This window comes from Pan paniscus, chromosome 8 (assembly GCF_029289425.2).
Source record: "Pan paniscus chromosome 8, NHGRI_mPanPan1-v2.0_pri, whole genome shotgun sequence".
NCBI classification, from domain to species: Eukaryota; Metazoa; Chordata; class Mammalia; order Primates; family Hominidae; genus Pan; species Pan paniscus.
In genome coordinates this window covers 24,506,405-24,526,031 of record NC_073257.2, presented here as the reverse complement: position 1 = coordinate 24,526,031, position 19,627 = coordinate 24,506,405, and the positions used below count along the sequence as shown (strand labels likewise).

General features: G+C 40.8%; 1 protein-coding gene across 3 annotated transcripts in view; it reads left to right on the top strand.

The window, feature by feature from the left end:
• Positions 1-19,627, top strand: part of UPF2 (UPF2 regulator of nonsense mediated mRNA decay) — a 123,191-nt gene that overhangs the window by 43,636 nt on the left and 59,928 nt on the right. For all 3 annotated transcript variants that reach the window (XM_034929942.2, XM_034929943.2, XM_008953147.4), the window contains exon 8: positions 1,812-1,897. In XM_034929942.2, the coding sequence (XP_034785833.1) occupies positions 1,812-1,897 (86 nt within the window). The remainder of the gene's footprint in view (positions 1-1,811; positions 1,898-19,627) is intronic.

The window sequence follows — 19,627 nt, the reverse complement described above, 5'->3', positions numbered from 1 at the left end:
TTGATGATAATACTAAGTTTTTTTTTCTTGTGTGTTTTTTTTTTTTTTTTTTTTTTTGAGATGGAGTCTCACTCTTTCGCCTAGGCTAGAGTGCAGTGGTGTGATCCTGGCTCACTGCAACCTCCACCTCCCAGGTTCAAGCAATTCTCCTGCCTCAGCCTCTCGAGTAGCTGGGATTACAGGCACGCGCCATCATGCCGGCTAATTTTTTTGTATTTTTAGTAGAGACATGGTTTCATCATATTGGCTGGGCTGGTCTCGAACTCCTGACCTTGTGATCCGCCTGCCTTGGCCTCCCGAAGTGCTCGGATTACAGGCATGAGCCACCATACCCGGCTGATGTTTTTTTTTCTTTTTTATTGTTTTGACATTTGCAAAAGTGATGGTGGGTAGAGCTACTAGCATTTTATCATGATTCAAGGTAGTGGTACCAAATTATACTAGCATTATATTTTCACCATGCATTTGCAATTAAAAAAACAGTGCCACTGTCACTTAAGAGTCTCCTTGTTGAGTCCATACAAATGAGTTTTTTTTTTTTTTTTGAGTGGAGTCTTGGTCTGTAGCCCAGTCTGGAGTGCAGTGGCACGGTCTTGGCTCACTGCAACCTTTGTCTCCCAGATTCAAGCGATTCTCCTGCCTCAGCCTCCTGAGTAGCTGGGACTACAGGCGTGCACCACCACGCCCAGCTAATTTTTTTATTTTTTATTTTTTTGAGACGGAGTCTTGCTCTGTTGCCCAGGCTGGAGTGCAGTGGCATGTTCTCGGCTCACTGCAAGCTCCGCCTCCCGGGTTCACGCCATTCTCCTGCCTCAGCCTCCCGAGTAGCTGGGACTACAGGTGCCCGCCACCATGCCCGGCTAATTTTTTATATTTTTAGTAGAGACAGGGTTTCACTATGTTGGCCAGGCTGGTCTTGAACTCCTGACCTCACGTGATCCACCCACCTCGGCCTCCCAGAGTGCTAGAATTACAGGTGTGAGCCACCGTGCCCAGCCAAGGAGCAATTTTTATTATGTTTCAACCTCAACTATACATGCCTATAGTCTCAGCTGCTTGGCCGGGAGCTGAGGCAGGAGGATCCCTGGAGCCTGGCAGAGCAAGGCTGCAGTGAGCCATGATTGTGCCACTGCACCCCAGCCTGGGTGACAGAGTGAGACCTTGTCTCAGAAAAAAGTCTGTCCAGGTGGTAATGGTCATCTAGATAAATTCCCTGTTTTATGAAATTTTAGGCAGGGGATTGAAGACAGTTGAGTTTCTTTTGGAAGAATTCTCCTCTGTCAGTTAAGGCATCTTGGAGAGAGAGAGAGAGCGCCATTTCCTGCACTTGTGAAGAGAAACAAGGGATGGTCAGAGAGACCTTCACTGAGGCCGCTTATCAGGCTTTCCAGTTTTCTTAGTTCAAATGAAGTACTCAGCATCCAAAGAGCCATATTTTGGGGTATTGCTTTCTAAACCCTAACATTACCAAATCTGACTGTCGACACTAAACTTTTTTAGTGAATGTGGGGGCACACTTCTTCTTCTTCCATCTTCTTGGGTGTAATTTGTGCCTGTCTCTTTCTCTTTGCTCATTCACCTTTACTGCTTTTTGGTTATCCTTATTAGCATTAGTAATTTTCTTGGCTCTTGGTAACTATTCTTGCTACTTTTGAGCTCTATCAGAAAAGTTTCCTGATACTAACAATACTAGTTTCTTAAAACCATTTTGAAATGTTTAAGAACAAATAAAAATATCATAGTAGGCAGGATTTCTGCTCTCCGTAACTAATTAGAGGTTTTTAAAGAAAAAGTTTACTTTTTCCCAATAGGCAGCAATGGATTTTTGCATGAACATGAACACAAAAGCAAACAGGAAGAAGTTGGTACGGGCACTCTTCATAGTTCCTAGACAAAGGTAAGTGTTATGAAAGAGAAATTTATTAGTGTTTTTACTCTGTAGTGCTGGCTGTAAGATCAAAATTCTTACCTCTTGAAAAATATTGCTTTTGATTTTATTCACTCTGTAGGTCATTAGCATTATTAGCATATTTTTTAGAACTTGTTTCCCATTAATTTTTGTTCATTGCTTGTTAGCTCTAATGGGAATATTTCTTCTGATATCTAATTATTTTAAAATAAAATGTTTAAGAGTAGCTTAAGAAGAAGAAGAAGAATTGCTAGAAGCAATTGTTTTGCATTTTTGCCTCTGAGGAAAAAGTAATAAATGGAACATAATTTTTTTGGAGAGTTTTTATTTTGTGCAAAGATGAGGGTAATGTAATATATTTAGTTCTCAGATTTATGTTTAAATGAAAAATTTCAAGTTATTTAGGTAATTATGATAGTTAAGAGGTATGATAGCCTGCCTAGAGACTCATTGGATAGAACTGGAAATCATATTAATGATTATGTTGCTAGTAATTCAAGACACACATTCAGTTGCATAATGCTTTTAGAGAATTCTGATGCATTATATTACATTAAATTAAAATTTCTACTTCACCTGAACATTTCAGGACCACTCATAGACTGTTGACCTTAGAATCCTGGAGGAGATCTGTTTCTGTTTATTCAACAATAAATAATTAAATAATTTTGTTAACTATTAAGATGATTGCATATGACATAGCTCAGACAGATACTCTCCCCAAAAGATAAGGATTCTGAGGGATTTCAATGAAGGTTTCTTGAGCAGAATTTTAATGTGGTTCATTCATTGATGGAGGCCCATGATCTCTTGAAAATGGTAAGATTTCTCAGTGAAACCAAATCACTACTTGCCTTTTTTCTTTCATGTTAGTTTTTTAATCTCCTGCTAGCATTATTCATTTTAGTGGGGCAAGGGAGAGGGAATGTGTTAATGTAGTGAGTAGGTAATTAAGAATTATGTAATTGAAGAAGTCATATGGATGAATATTTTTATAACGTAAAATTACATACTTCAGGCCAGGCGCGGTGGCTCAGGCCTGTAATCCCAGCACCTTGGGAGGCTGAGGCAGGTGGATCACCTGAGGTCAGGAGTTTGAGACCAGCCTGACCAACATGGTGAAACCCCATCTCTACTAAAATACAAAATTAGCTGGGTGTGGTGGCGCATGCCCGTACTCAGCTTCTCATGAGGCCATGGCAGGAGAACCGGTTGAACCCAGGAGGCGGAGGTTGCAGTGAGCCAAGATCATGCTATTGCACTCCAGCCTGGGCAACAGAGCGAGATTCCATCTCAAAAAAAAAAGGTTGAATGAAGTGACAGTTTATCATAAGTATTAAAAAAAGATGCAAGTATTCTAGAGCCATGAGAAATAGATCTCATAGTCTTATATACTTGCAGTATATAAATACAATTAAGTATATTATAATCAGCCTGATAATCAGGAAAGATTGTTATATTATTCTAAAATGTACTCATTCATTAAATAATTCGTTACGGGTCTGCTGTGTACTGTGATCCATGCTGGAGATACAGTACAGGGGTGAACAAGATCATCTTAGTTCTTGTATTCATACAGCTTACACTTTGGAGAGGAAGACAGAGGAGTAATTCTAAGTGCCATTGTCAAGAAGAAGCGCAGCATGCTTTGAAGCATAGAGCCAAGTGGAACTGACTGACTGAGTCTGAGGAGTCAGAGAAGACTGCCTGGAACAAGGGTCATTTAATCTGAGGCCTGAGAAGAATGGACTAGCTAAGGGATGGGTGGGGATTGGGAATGTAGGGAGAGCATTGCTGACAGAGGCAACAGTATGTGCAGGGAGTCAGAGACAGGAAAGGTCATGGCATCAAACTCCTGGTAAAACCTCTTTTTTTTTGATACAGAGTCTCACTTGTCGCCCAGGCTGGAGTACAGTGGTGCGATCTCAGCTCACTGCAACCTCCGACTCCAGGATTCAAGCGATTCTCCTCCCTCAGCCTCCCGAGTAGCTGGGACTATGGGCTCCTGCCACCATGCCCGGCTAATTTTTATGTTTTTAGTAGAGATGGGGTTTCACCCTGTTGGCCAGGCTGATCTTGAGCTCCTGACTTCGTGATCCGCCTGCCTCAGCCTCCCAAAGTGCTGGGATTAGATGTGTGAGCCACCGCGCCAGCCAAAACTCTTTTAAATTCTTTGACATTGTCCTCTAGACTGTAAACTGCAGGAAGGAGGCCATGTTTACTGCTTTATACCCAGCACATAGCACAATGCCTGTCATGTGAAAGGTGATAAAATTAGATAACAAGATATGTAATGCCCTTTCTTAGCTAGCTGGTTTTCAACTTCTTCAGTCTTAATTCTAGCCATTCTTCCTCCTGCAGAATCTTGATCCGTAATGGTTTCTCGAATACTGTTTGCTCTCTCTACTCCCATACCTTTGCCACTGCTTTCTGCTTTTATCTGGGATGTCCTTTATTTTTCCACTGGAAATCTTTGACTCACCTTTAAGTCTTTAACAAGAGCTATCCTCTATGAACAGCCTTCCTTTTTTCCCTTGTGTAGATAGAGGTTTTCTTTATAGCACTTCATGTCTTCTTACGAAGAATTAGGCACATCATATTCCGATTGTTGGTTTGCTTCCTGTCTCTCTGCCAGACTTGAAACTATCACTCTTTTTTTTTTTTTTTTTTTTTGAGATGGAGTCTCACTCTGTTGCCCAGGCTGGAGTGCAGTGGCGCGATCTCGGCTCACTGCAAGCTCTGCCTCCCAGGATCACGCCATTCTCCTGCCTCAGCCTCCCAAGTAGCTGGGACTACAGGCGCCTGCCACCACGCCCGGCTAATTTTTTGTATTTTTAGTAGAGATGGGGTTTTATTGTGTTAGCCAGGATGGTTTCGATCTCCTGACTTCGTGATCCGCCTGCCTCGGCCTCCCAAAGTGCTGGGATTACAGGCGGAAACTATCACTCTTTAGGAAAGAGGACTCGATCTTTTCATTTTGTGCATCTCCAACACCAAGTATAGTGTTTGGCATATAGTCCAAGCTTAAAATATTTGATGAATTAATCTTGGTCATATGCAGTTTTAAATAATAAATTATAAGGCTCTATAGCTCAAAATCCAGAAGTAGAAAACATATGATGAAAAGTATCCTTCTTATCCTTGCCTTCCCATCTACCCAATTTCCACTCCTTTCAGTAGGAAATCAGTATCTTGATGCTTGTGTATTCTCCCAAAGATTCTTTTGCGTATACAAGAAAATACAATTATAGATTCTTATTTCCTGTTTTTAACAGTGGGCAGCTGATACATATCTTTTCATCTCAGGACATAAAGATTTCCTTTGTTCGTTATTTTAAAGCTGCAGTGTTTCTTTTGATGAATGTACTATATTTAACTGTTACAGACAGTGCCATATTTGAATCTGTACTTCCTCTTTTCTCCTCGTGATTATGTTAGCTAGTGGTTTACCTAGTTTTTTCCTACTAAAAAAACTCAGCTTTTAGATTTATTATTTATTCTCTTTAATGATTTTCTTACTGTTATTTTTGGCTTTGTTCTTTATTAATTTCTTCTTTTGGGTTTCTTCCATTTATTTTGTTTCTTTTCTGGCACTTCATATATGAGTTGTCCATTGAGCATAGTTTAAGCCATGTCTCTTGGTTCTTTTTTTTTAGAGACAGGGTCCTGCTCTGTTGCCTAGGCTTGAGTGCAGTGGTGAGATTACAGCTCACTGCAGCCTCAACCTCCCAGGCTCTAGCAATCCTTTCACGTTAGCCTCGCAAGTAGCCGGCCTCAACCTCCCAGCCTCTAGCAATCCTTTCACGTTAGCCTCGCAAGTAGCCGGGACCACAGGCATGAACCACCATGTCTGGCTAATTTTTACATTAATTAATTTTTTTTTTTTGGTAGGGTCGAGGTCTTGTTATATTGACCAGGCTAGTCTTGAACTCCTGGGCTCAAGCAGCTCCTCCTGCTTTGGCCTCCGAAAGTGCAGGGATTACAGGCATGAGCCGCTGTGCCCAGCCATCTGTTAGTTCTGACATGTGGTAATTTTAGTTTTATTTCCTTTGTGACCCAAGGAATTTCAAAATTTCCAGGTAGAGGGGCTTTTTTTTTGTTTTGTAGCTTTGTCAATAATTTATATTTTTATTGCATTTTGATTAGAGAAAATACTGTCTGGTTTTTTTTTGGAATTTTTGAAGTTTACTTTGTCTCTAATTATATAGTCAGTAAATGTATTGATCAGGTTTACATGATTAAATAATGATTCAGATCTATTTTCTTACATTTTTGGCCTCTTGCCCAGAGGTCATGGCCTGAGAGGTGGATTAAAGGTGTGACTCCCGATGTGTTGCATTTCTCCTAATAGCTACTATGATTCCAGCTTTCTGTATATTACTGTTGTGTTATTTGTTGTATAGATAAAACTTAATTGTGAATTACATACATCTTTTATCATTATAAAGTGTTCTTCTTGGTCTTATTTAATGCCTTTTGGCCTGAATTCCAACTCATCTGATATTAATGATTATGATTGCTGCCTTTTTTTTTTCTTTTTTTTTTTTGAGGTGGAGTCTCACTCTGTCACCCAAGCTGGAGTGCAGTGGTGTGATCTCTGCTCACTGCAACCTCCACCTCCTGGGTCCAAGCGATTCTCCCATCTAAGCCTCACATATAACTGGGATTTCACGCGTGTACCACCACGCGCGGGTAATTTTTTGTAGTTTTAGTAGAAACGGGGTTTCACCATATTAACCAGGCTGGTCTTGAACTCCTGACCGCAAGTGATTCACTCGCCTTGGCCTCCCAAAGTGCTGGGATTACAAGTGTGAGCCACCTGCGCCTGACTGCTGCTTTCTTTTTATTTGCGTTTGGTATACATGTGCCTTTTATTTGGTATACCTGTGCCCTTTATTTTATATTCCATCTTTCAGAATCATTTTATTTTAGTTGAGTCTCTTTTATGTACAATTGAATTGAATTTTACTCTCAGACATATTCTGAAAGTATGTTTCTTTTAATGAAAGTAATTTAGGCTATTTATGATTGGCTTGAGTTCTGTAATATTTTCCTTTTTGGTTTAATTCCTAAAAGTCTTTCATTATGTGGTCTTTTATATTTTTTAATTTAGTGTGCACGCATGAGTGTATGTTTCTTGGTTTTAGGAAGGTTTGCATTATTATTTTAGTACTTTATGATTGTAAGTTTGCTTAGCCATTATTTATTTAGACAGTCTCTGTTGTTTTCTACCATGAGCAGTGGTAAGATTAGTTTGTGGTGTCTTCTTTTCTTACTCTCTTTAGTCACTCATCTGATATTAGCTAATAATGTTTTCTTCCTTAATATTTTCCTTTTTACTCTTAAATGTACTTATTCTTGTATTTGAGTGATATTTAACTTTCAGCATTACAAGTAGGCAAGCAGCACACCTGACTTCCTGTCTGCTTTTCCATCCCCCCTCACTTATTTTTATATTGATGACATATCCTGGTAGGGAATAAAACATTTATATTAAAATTTCTTGCTCTAATGCCCTTATTTGCTGAAGTTCATTTTCATTTCTTTTTTTTGAGACTGAGTTTTGCTCTATTGCCCATGCTGGAGTGCAGTGGCGCGATCTTGGCTCACTGCAACCTCTGCCTCCAGTTCAAGCGATTCTTCTGCCTCAGGCTCCTGAGTAGCTGGGATTACAGGCGCCCGCCACCACGCCCAGCTAATTTTTGTATTTTTAGTAGAGACAGGGTTTCATCATGTTGGCCAGGCTGGTCTTGAACCCTGGACCTCAGGTGATCCGCCCACCTTAGCCTCCCAAGGTGCTGGGATTGTGGGTGTGAGCCACCGCGCCTGGCCTGAAGTTCATTTTCTAATAGTTTTCTCAAAAAGTGTTCTTGGGGAAAAATGTGCCTTGAATTTCTCTATGTTCAGAATTGGGGCTATGTTACTTGAATGGCTGCTTGACTGGTTATAGTGGAGAATCCACAGCTCATACCTTTTAACCCTAAATATCATGTAGGTGTCACTCAATAGTCATTTGGCATTTGCCATTACTGTGTTGAAATCTAGGCGAGCTGGCCTTTTTTTTTTCCCTCTCTTAAAATCAACTTGGTCATTTAAATGGCTGCCCAAATAATTTTTTCTCTAATTAATCAAGTAAATCCAATAACTTTCCTAGGATAAATAGTTCTTGGTGTTGATCATTCTGGGTCCTTCTTCATGCCCTTTCCATTTTCATATTGAAAAATTCAGGGAATTTTTAAAATTTATTTATTTCCTCAAATATATTTAAATACTAGTTCTGTTATCTTGTTTTGGCTTTCTTTTTTAGGTACCCCAATGATGCATATGTTGACTGTGCTGTGGTTGTTTTCTGGAGATTTTATTCTTACCAATCACTGTTTTCAGTGTTGTCTTTTTCTTACTCAGCATTCTGCAAAGTCTTTTCCCTCTACTACTCTTTTTCTCATTTCTTCTTTTAGTTCATTCAGTTCTTTAAAAAATGCATGGAAAACTGGCCAGAATTTTCATATATTTCATGGCAGTATGTTTCTGGAGAATTTTGTTTGGTAGGTTTTGAGGAATTTATTCTTTTCATTCTTATTTTTTTAATTTAAAAAAATTGACAGTACCTTTGCATTGATGCTGTACTTACCCTCTTTTTATTACGTATCATGAGTTAGATTTGCTCAGCTTTGTTATTAACAGGTTTCCTTTTTTTTTTTTTTGAGATGGAGTCTTGCTCCGTCGCCCAAGCGCTGGAGTGCAGTGGCCTGATCTTGGCTCACTGCAAGCTCCGTCTCCTGGGTTCACACCATTCTCCTGCCTCAGCCTACCAAGTAGCTGACACTACAGGTGCCCGCCACCACGCCCAGCTAATATTTTGTATTTTTAGTAGAGACAGTGTTTCCACCATGTTAGCCAGGATGGTCTCGATCTCCTGACCTAGTGATCTGCCAGCCTCGGCCTCCCGAAGTGCTGAGATTACAGGCGTGAGCCACTGGGCCTGGTCAACAGGTTTCCTTTTTTTTTTTTTTTTTTTTTTTTTTTTTGAGACAGAGTCTTGCTCTGTCACCCAGGCTGGAGTGCAGTGGCATGATCTCGGCTCACTGCAAGCTCCGCTTCCCAGGTTCACGCTATTCTCCTGCCTCAGCCTCCTGAGTAGCTGGGACTACAGGCACCTGCCACCACGCCCAGCTAATTTTTTGTATTTTTGGTTTAGATGGGGTTTCACCGTGTTAGCTAGGATGGTCTCGATCGCCTGACCTCGTGATCCACCCGGCCTCCTAACCCTTTTTAAGGACATATTTTTGCTATCGTTTCTGATGTTGGTTGCTTTGGGGGCTATTTCCCTGTTCTGCATGGGCATTGCATTTCCTCATGGAGCTTTTGCTTAGTCTTTGCCCTGCCTTTCCAGATGCTAAGCATTTGTTGTATGTCAGGAATATGGGTTTATCATTGAAAGGTAGAACTTGAGGATAAGTGGTCAAACTATAGAGAAACAATATGTGTTTATCATTGAAAGAAGCATGTTGATTGCATATTTGAAGATCTGCCCTGTTTGGGCCAGCTTTCCCTTTTCTTTTCATTTGCGTATCCTGCTGTAATTTACCTTGAAGCAAATCTGGACAGATTGGGTGGCTTCAGCCAGACTTTTTTTTCGAAGTTCATGTTTTCTTACATTAATATCATTCTAGCTTCCTATAACTGAAAAACTATTTTCAGCTTTATTGGTGTGGGCCATTACTTTTCCTGAGAAAATGGATAAGCCAGGATAGGTTAGGGATGTTGGAGGAACAACAAACCTCTGAAATCTGAGGTTCTCGAAGTCCTCTGGGTTTGGTGGGCTCCCTAGACTACCCTTTCAGGAGGTGACTCAAGGATCCAGACCACTTTCATCTACGTCACTAGCATGGCTTCTAGGTGGCCGTGGCATGGGAGACAGGCGTGTGAACTCAGCTTAGTCCTAGATACTTTGGACAAGAAGTGCCATGTCATTTTTATTCTTAGCTCATTGTCTAGGACAACAAGAGCATTTAGAAAATGTAGGGAAGCATGTGAAGCATTGGGGTAACATTGTGTCCCTTGCTACGGAAATACTCACAGGGATTTGTTTTCAGTCAGTAGACTTGTGTTAATATTTCTCTAGTAAGTTACCTTGTTGAAAACAATAAAAGAAATACTCATGGTTTGGCTGGTAGAGGACAGTCTTTTGAAGGATGTAATTTATACATAGCTTTGACTGTTACTCTTTACATTTCTATTCATTTATTTTTTAAGAGACAAGGTCTTGCTATGTTGCCCAGGCTGCTCTTGAACTCCTGGCCTCAAGCAATCCTCCTGCTTCTGTCTCCTGAGTAGCTAGGATTACAGGCATGTGCCACCATGCCTGGCACATTTTCATATTTTATATAGATTTTAATCAATTGAGCTATAATTTGTTCAAGTAGATTTCTAATTTTTATACATTTCTCATGTTAATAGTACTCTGTGTAGTCTTTTCAGGTTTAAATTAAACTTTCTCAATCTTTTTAAAGTTCATTACTGTGGGATTTGGAAAGCCAAGGCCTCTGTTTACAGATCCGTAAAATGAGGTAATAGGGAGGGACTTGGACCAGGTTGACATTTCCTGGTTGGCTGTATATTTTTATTGATCAGAAAAGCCTGTCATTTTGAAGGTATTATTTTGTCCTTCACTTCCAGGTGCATTTCTACCCTACCTGCAGGATTTGGCTTATCCCTGAGGGGGACGGCTTGATCCCTAGGGAGCCTGGAGTAGAAAGATAGTAATCAAGTGCCAGTCAATTCTCTGTCATCCCATTTCTGATTCTTCCAGACCCCATATATTCACACAGCTTTCTCTATCCTTTGAGTGACAGTGATGACTGATAGCCCTCAAGCGGGGAGATAAGGGGAGTAAAGAGAGTTGAGTGTAGAGTAAGCAGGCAGTGAAGTGGTATTGGAGGTAGCAAGTTACTTTGAGTCTTTGGAACACTTGGGGCAGGCTGGAACACTTTGGGAGAGGGGGCAAGGAAATACTATCACCTTTTGGCATCCTGGCCTTGTCCTGCACCCATACTCACCCAGCCTGTTTGAGACTCCTTCAGTCAGATTCTCGTCTTCCTCTCTGGCATGCTCCTTCCTCCCTCCTGTAATCCCAACACTTTTGGAGACCAAGGCAGGAGGATGGCCTAAAGCCAGGAGTCTGAGACCGGCCTAGACAACATAGTGAGACCCCATCCTCTACAAAAAATAAGCCAGGCATAGTGGCATGTGCCTGTAGTTCCATCTACTTGGGAGGCTAAGGTGGGAGGATCAGTTGAGCCCAGGAATTTGAAGTTCGTGCACTCTGGTCTCACCACTGCACTCCAGCCTGGGTGACAGTGAGACTCTGTCTCTAAGAAAATTACAAAAATTACAAAAATAAACACAGCATAACAACTATTTATATAGCATTTACATTGTGTTAGGCATTATAAGTAATTTGGTATCTTTTGGGTGGGGGTAGTAGTTCCTGGAACCAGTCCCTCATGGATACCTAGGGACAACGTCCCTAATGACATATGACGTTGAGCATCTTTTCATGTGCTTAGTGGCCATTTGCATTATCTTCTTTGGAGAAGTATCTATTCACACCCTTTGCCCCTGTAAAATTGTATTTGTCTTTTTATGAATGAGTTCTAAGAGTTATTTATATATTCTAGGCACACATCTCTTATCAGATACATAATTTGGAAGTATTTTCTCCCATCCTCTGAGTTGTCTTTTCACTTGCTTGGTAGTATAATTTGCAGCACAGTTTTTAAAGTTTGATGTAGTTCATCTTTACAGTTCTTAAAGGTTTGATCTGAAGCAGTGTTTTAACTTTCGGTTGCATTCTTCCTTCATTAAATAAATAATGATGAAAAAAATCTCAAAACACTATCATTATATCCTTCAGCCTTTTTTTTTTTTTTTTTTTTTTTTTTTTTTTTTTTTTTTTGAGGCAGAGTCTTGCTCTATCGCCCAGGCTGGAGTGCAGTGGTGTGATCTCAGCTCACTGCAACCTCTGTCTCCCGGGCTTAAGTGATTCTCCCACCTCAGCCTCCCAAGTAGCTGGGACTACAGACATGCACCACCACTCCTGGCTAATTTTTATATATTTTTTTAGTAGAGACGGGGTTTCATGATGTTGGCCAGGCTGGTCATGAACTCCTGACCTCAAATGATCCACCCGCCTAGGCCTCCCAAAGTGCTGGGATTACAGGCAGGAGCCTCCGTGCCCAGCCTCTCTTAGCCTATTAATTTGGACTCCACTGAGATGTAGAAATCCCCTTAGATATTTGCATTTTATTTTATAGGTAATTATAACATAGCTATACACACAACTGATTGAGATTTCACATTAAGTGTTTATATCTTTTTTTGTCTTCAACTTTTAAAGTTTAAGTTCAAGGGTCCATGTGCAGGTTGTGCAGGTTTGTTGCATAGGTAAACATGTACCGTGGTGGTTTGCTGCGCAGATCATCTCATCACCTAGGTGTTAAACCCAGCCTCCACTAACTCTTCTTCCTGAGGTGTTTATATCTAAAGTATACATATGTGTCTATCACTCAGATCAAGATATATGACATTCCCAGCACCTCAGAAGGCCCCTCACCTAAGCCAATATTTAAGTTTAAAGTCAATCAATATCAGGGAAAGTACGTAAGAATCTCTTCTTTCCTTATGTTTAAAGTATAGATGCACTTGGTATTGTTTTAGCCAAGTGTTGGCTCTTCAGATTCATGTAAACAGAATACTCTTCAGAGGTGAAGTGCTGCCCTTGATTCTTGAACAGCTTTTCCCTATCTAGCTTTTAGGAGAGTTGGCTGGACTTTTTGTAAGAGATTTTCTGATTGGACCTCCTCCTTCACTCAATTTGGAACTGAGAGAGAATGTTTTCGTGAAATCTGTTAGTATGTTGCACCACCTGGTGGCGCTGTTGTGTTGGAAACAGCAGCATTGTGGAAAAGTCAACAGGGCATTTGGTTGTCGATTTCAGAGTAAATGACCCCAGTCTTTTGCTTATTATATTTCATTTTTTAGGAATCATCTTCTGCTTTAGTGTTTCCTATGAAATCCTTTATATTCTTTAATTGCACCGTAACAGCGTTCTTTCACAGTCATTTTTTTCCAGGCATTTTTGAGCACAGAGATAAAATTAAATAGCTTTCAACAGTCAAATTCTTCAGATTTTAAAGAGAAAAAGAGAGCTAGACATTTCTTTTAGAAAACCAATTGATTAGGAGATGAAAACCCATAAGAATTTCTTCTTTCCCTCTCAATAACAAAAGTGTTTTTATGTTTCTGCTCTTGTTGTTTCTGCTTGCTTGTAGTTAGTGACTGTTTACTGACTTGATAATCATTAACTGCTAGTAGGATACTTAAATGTGTGATTCAGGAGACCTTAAAAACATAAACAAGATTTTATTATTTAAGGGAAAACAGCATTCTTTTAAAGTGATTCATTGTTCATTGTTGGTAAACGTAATTGTCACCATCTTATAAGATTATAGAATTCCGTTTTCAAAGGAAGGATCTAGGCCGGGCGCGGTGGTTCACGCCTGTAATCCCAGCACTTTGGGAGGCTGAGGCGGGCGGATCACAAGGTCAGGAGATCGAGACCATCCTGGCTATCACGGTGAAACCCCGTCTCTACTATAAATACAAAAAATTAGCCTGTAGTCCCAGCTACTCGGGAGGCTGAGGCAGGAGAATGGCGTGAACCCGGGAGGCGGAGCTTACAGTGAGTGGGGATCGTGCCACTGCGCTCCAGCCTGGGCGACACAGCGAGACTCCGTCTTACAAAAAAAAAAAAAAAAGGAAGGATCTAATTATTTTTCGGTTGCTTTTCAACACTCAAATTAGATGAAATACCCATCTGGCTTAAATTTTAGCACAAATTTGCAGTTGATGAAAATATTTTATTTTGTGTTATTAATAACTTTAATGTGACTGATGTGACTTTAATGTGACTGATGTGACATTTTGCACTCCATCCCATTTTTGAGCTTGTGTGCCCTTTGGAAGACAGAACACGAAGAAAGCATTCTTTTTTTTTTTTTTTTTTTTTTTTTTTTTTTGGAGACGGACTCTTGCTGTGTCGCCCAGGCTGGAGTGCAGTGGCGCAAGCTCCGCCTCCCGGGTTCACGCCATTCTCCTGCCTCAGCCTCCCGAGTAGCTGGGACTACAGGCGCCCTCCACCACGCCCAGCTAATTTTTTGTATTTTTAGTAGAGACGGGGTTTCACCGTATTAGCCAGGATGGTCTCCATCTCCTGACCTCGTGATCCGCCAGCCTCTGCCTCCCAAAGTGCTAGGATTACAGGCGTGAGCCACTGCACCCGGCCAGCAGAAAGCATTCTTAAGCAGGACTAGCATTGAACAACTATATAATTGATTATTTACAACATAAAGGATTTTATTTTGTGAAGGATGAACAGACACAGGACTTCAAGATTTAAATAGAGCAGGGTGGTATTTTGTATCAACTATCCTTTTTATAGGGGTAGAGGATTCCAAGAAAATGGAGTATCTAACTTTACTTCCATAACTCCTTAACTCATAACTTCCTTAACTCATTTTAAAAATCCCTATTAAAGCTGAAAGCATTTTCCCGTGTTGTTACTTCATTGATCTGTGCCTGAACAGGTAGCACAAAACTGCCTTGCTTTAAAATGCATAGCTGGACCAGGCGCGGTGGCTCACGCCTGTAATCCCAGCACTGTGGGAGGCCGAGGCGGGTGGATCACTTGAGGTCAGGAGTTCGAGATCAGCCTGGCCACCATGTTGAAACCCTGTCTCTACTAAAAATACAAAAATTAGCCGGGCATGGTGGCAGGCACCTGTAGTTCCAGCTGCTCGGGAGGCTGAGGCAGGAGAATCACTCGAACCTGGGAGGCGGAGGTTGCAGTGAGCTGAGATCCTGTCAGTGTTCTCCAGCCTGGGCAACAGAGTGAGACTCTGTCTCTTAAAAAAAAAAAAAAAAAAAAAAAGATGGCTATATCTGCCTCTTTGTGGGGGACTCAGAAAAAGTCTCAAAGTAGATTGGGCTACTTAGAAGAAAATGAAGTGAAGTGCAAGGGACAGACCAACAAGTGGAAGAAAAGTGAAACGATCTTAGACTAGATAGCACAAGGAAGGAAAAAAAGAAGAAAAGTGAAATGACATAGTTTAAGAATATTTGATGCTGTTTTATCACAAACTTTGTTGAAAAATACATTGAAAAAGACAACTAAGATAAAAGTTTTAGAAATTCAAGATCTGGTTCCTGGAAAAATCAAAATAGAGAAGTGTGTAGAAAATATATTTTAAAGAAAAAGAACATTAAAAAGTTTAAGAAATGAGCAGATGATACGCTTAAAATATTTGAAAACCACTTGAAAACCTCAGTGAAACATAATTTTTTGAAAAATATACACATTTTCAAAATTCATTCAAGATAAAATACCCACATAGAACGGTAATCATGGAAGAAAGCGTTAAAAGTTATTAATTGATCGGGCATGCTGGCTCACGCCTGTAATGCCAGCACTTTGGGAGGCAAAGGCGGCGGGTCACCTGAAGTCAGGATTCGAGACCACCCTGACCGACATGGAGAAACCCCGTCTCTACTAAAAATACACACTTAGCTGGGTGTGGTGGTGCATACTTGTAATCCCAGCTACTCAGGAGGCTGAGGCAGGAGAATTGCTTGAACCCGGGAGGTGGAGGTTGTGGTGAGCCGAGATCGCGCCATTGCACTCCAGCCTGGGCAACGAGAACGAAACTCCGTCTCAAAAAAAAAAGTTATCAATTAATTTCATCTTAAATAGAATAAAACTAGGAAGCTTAACTGAGTATTTTTAGCCTTTTAAGGAAAAAATAATATCGCTTGTTCCAGAGCATAGAAAACTTGTTATTTCATATATTAAAAATTCTAAGAAGAAGGAACAAGAAAATCACAAGCATTGACCAATCTCACTTTTGAGTGTCAATAAAAAAATTCCAAGTACAACACTAGCAAATCATATTTAATACATAGTATATTAAAAATAAGAATCCAAGGCCGGGCGCGGTGGCTCATGCCTGTAATCTCAGCACTTTGGGAGGCTGAAGCAGGGGGATCACGAGTTCAGGAGATCGAAACCATCCTGGCTAATACAGTGAAACCCCGTCTCTACTAAAAATACAAAAAATTAGCTGGGCATGATAGCACGCGCTGGTAGTCCCAGCTACTCAGGAGGCTGAGACAGGAGAATGGCGTGAACCCAGGAGGCGGAACTTGCAGTGAGCCGAGATCATGCCACTGCACTCCAGCCTGGGCGGCAGAGCGAGACTCCATCTAAAAAAAAATAAGTAAATAAGAATCCAGCATGACCAAAGATTGATCTTAGGAATGGAAGGATACTCTAACATAGGAAATCTATTAATATATATAACATCAGTAGGAGAGTAAGTAACTATGTGAATGTCCCATTAACTGCTTAAAGATATTTGATAAATTAGCTTTTGCTTGATAAAATGTAATGTTATTACAACAATAAGATGCTACTTCCTTAATATGGGGAAGAATGTCTTAGACTAAATGCTAACAGTATACTTAAGAGTGAGTTACCAGAGATAATTCATTTATCTAACAAATGTATATATTGAGCACCTGCCTATGTTCCAGGCACTGTTTGAGTGCTGGTGAACTGTCTGCCACGGAACTGAACAATTTCGGTGGGTAGGGGTAACAAATGAGTTAACCATAACAAATCAATTATTTACTATGTTAAGTGGTAAATTCCATTTTTAAAAGTAGTGCAGGTAGGCCTGGGCACAGTGGCTCATGCCTGTAATTTCAGCATTTTAGGAGGCTGAGGCGGGTGGATCGCCTAAGGTCGGGAGTTCAAGACCAGCCTGACCAACATGGAGAAACTCCATCTCTACTAAAGACACAAAATTAAATGGGTGTGGTGGTGCATGCCTATAATCCCAGGTACTTGGGAGGCTGAGGCAGGAGAATCGCTTTGGAGGCGGAGGTCATGGTGATCCAAGATGGCGCCATTGCACTCCAGCCTGGGCAACAAGAGTGAAACTCTGTCTCAAAAAAAAACAAAATGCTTTGTAAGGGGATTGGGAGGGATATGATGGATTAGGTGCAGTTTCCTTGGAGTATTTGGAACGGGTCAAAACAGGGAGACTGGGACTCCCTTTAGGGAGGGAGTAAACAGTATGGATGTTTAGGGAAAGCATATTCCAGCCCAAGGCAAGGACCATTGCATAGGCCCTGAGTCAGAGCATCAGTGAGGAGCCAGTGGGCCTGGTGCAGGCAAGCTGGGAGGTATGGGAGAAGAGGGTGGATCAGTCCCTGAGGTCATGGAGACGCTGTTTGCTGCTGTAGAGTTTATACCTGGGTCTCCTCACTCCCAGTGCGTTGCTTTGCCATCTTGTTACCTTTGCTGTTGTACCTGTACTTTTCTGACGTGAAATTGTGGCAATGGCAGCAAAAGAACCTCCGCATAGATTTAAATCCTATATTTGAATTTGATAATTGATCATGAGCTGAAACAGAATACTTTATTTGTTAAAATGGATGTGGAAAATGAATGAATAACCTAATATTCTAACTAAAATTTGTAAATTTAATCTTAGTGTAAATTAATCTGTTATGTAAGAACATTAAATGTTCATTTGCTCCAGGCTTTTTTTTTTTTTAATAGTAGGAACAGTAGGGAAATTATTACATGTTTATAAAGCGTAACTTATAGGGGCTGGGCGCAGTGGCGCACACCTGTAATCCCAGCACTTTTGGAGGTCAAGGCGGATGGATCACAAGGTCAGGAGTTCAAGACCAGCCTGGCCAATATGGGGAAACCCTGTCTCTGCTAAAAATACAAAAATTAGCCGGGCACGGTGGTGCTTGCCTGTAATCCCAGCTACTTGGGAGGCTGAGGCAGAAGTATCGCTTGAACCCAGGAGGCGGAGGTTGCAGTGAGCCGAGATTGTACCACTGCACTCCACTCCAGCCTGGGCGACAGAGCGAGACTCCGTCTCAGAAAAAAAAAGAGTACCTTACAAGAACACCTTATTTTTGTAATATCTTTAGAGAGTGGTGGGACCTACTTATGTGCATTTTCCATGTGACAGCAGCTTAGACTTTAATTGATAAAACCTTAAAAATACTTTAAATCAACATTTAAATTTTATCATTAAATGTTTTTATATAATGGATTGTAGTTTTCACTGTTTCTTTAAAGAAAGATATGGTTTATTTTTAAAAATTATTGCGGTAATACTACAAAGCTATCATATTGCTGACTTCTCTCAGCATCTGTTCCCTTATTTCTGCAATGGTGAGTGTAATATCCACCTTATAGAGTGGTTATTAGGTTTAACAAGTTGAGTTATATATGTAAGAGGCCTAGGACAGGGCCCAGCACATTAGTAAAAACTAATTTGCTTAGAAATTATAATAGCCCAAGTTTTTGAGGAGTACCATGTTTTTGAGGCTTTTAGGTATGAATTTAGCCAGTTTCCTCCATTTAACCTTACCTTTCTTCTTTATTTCAATTTTTTTAAAAATCTTTTTGAGACAAAGTCTTGCTCTGTGGCCCAGACTGGAGTGCGGTGGCATGGACTTGGCTCACTGCAACCTCCACCTCCCAGGCCCGAGTAGCTGGGATTACAGGCAGGTGCCACCACACCCAGCTAAATTTTGTATTTTTAGTAAAGATGGGGGTTTCACCATGTTGGCCAGGCTGGTCTTGAACTCCTCACCTCAGGTGATCCACCTGTCTCAGCCTGCCAAAGTGCTGGGATTATTGACCACGATGCCCAGCCTAACCATACCTTTCAAATTTATTTCCATCCTTCTTTTTTCAGTGTCCCTTTAGCTAAGGGTTAATGTATCCATCTGAGGAGCTTTCCAGATCGAATTATGTGTTTTTTTCCCTGACGATCAAACATTTTCATATATTATTGTATGGTACAGTGATGTACTCAGCAATAATCTTTTTTTGAGATGGAGTTTCGCTCTTGTTGCCCAGGCTGGATTGCAATGGTGTGATCTCAGCTCACTGCAACCTCTGCCTCCTGGGTTCAAGTGATTCTCCTGCCTCAGTCTCCCGAGTAGCTGGGATTACAGGCATCTGTCACCACGCCCAGCTAATTTTTATATTTTTGGTAGAGATGGGGTTTCACCATATTGGCCAGGCTGGTCTCCAGGTGATCTGCCTGCCTCAGCCTCCCAAAGTGCTGGGATTACAGATGTGAGCCACCGTGCCCGGCCTCCATAAGACTCGTATGATTATTTGTGTCTGTTCTAATTGGCTTCAAGCTGTCATAATTTTTAAGCTCTTGTAATTTTATAGTTTTTAGCTTCCTCTCTCACTGTCAGCTCCATTATTTGCTGCTGTCAGTTAAGCTGCTTTTATCAGTTGGTCATTACTTCTCATCTTCAGAGTCTGATCTGCTGAGTGTTGAATCATTGATTAATCAGGTTTTACAAAATAACATCTATGGCAGGAATGGAAAATAAATTTTAGCTTGTGTGTTGATTCCAACTAGTAGTGGCCACCTGGAGTGCTGTGCTAAGCAGGATTCTGGAGCATCATTCCTGTGTAATGGGAAAGAGTGCTTTGACAATGGAAGAGGGTGGCAGTGTGAGTGCCACATATTTGCCATTTACTGTCCAAATTAAGATCCTGAATGAAGATCTGAGTGGGTTCTGTAATGAGTTGAAATACATAAATTAGTA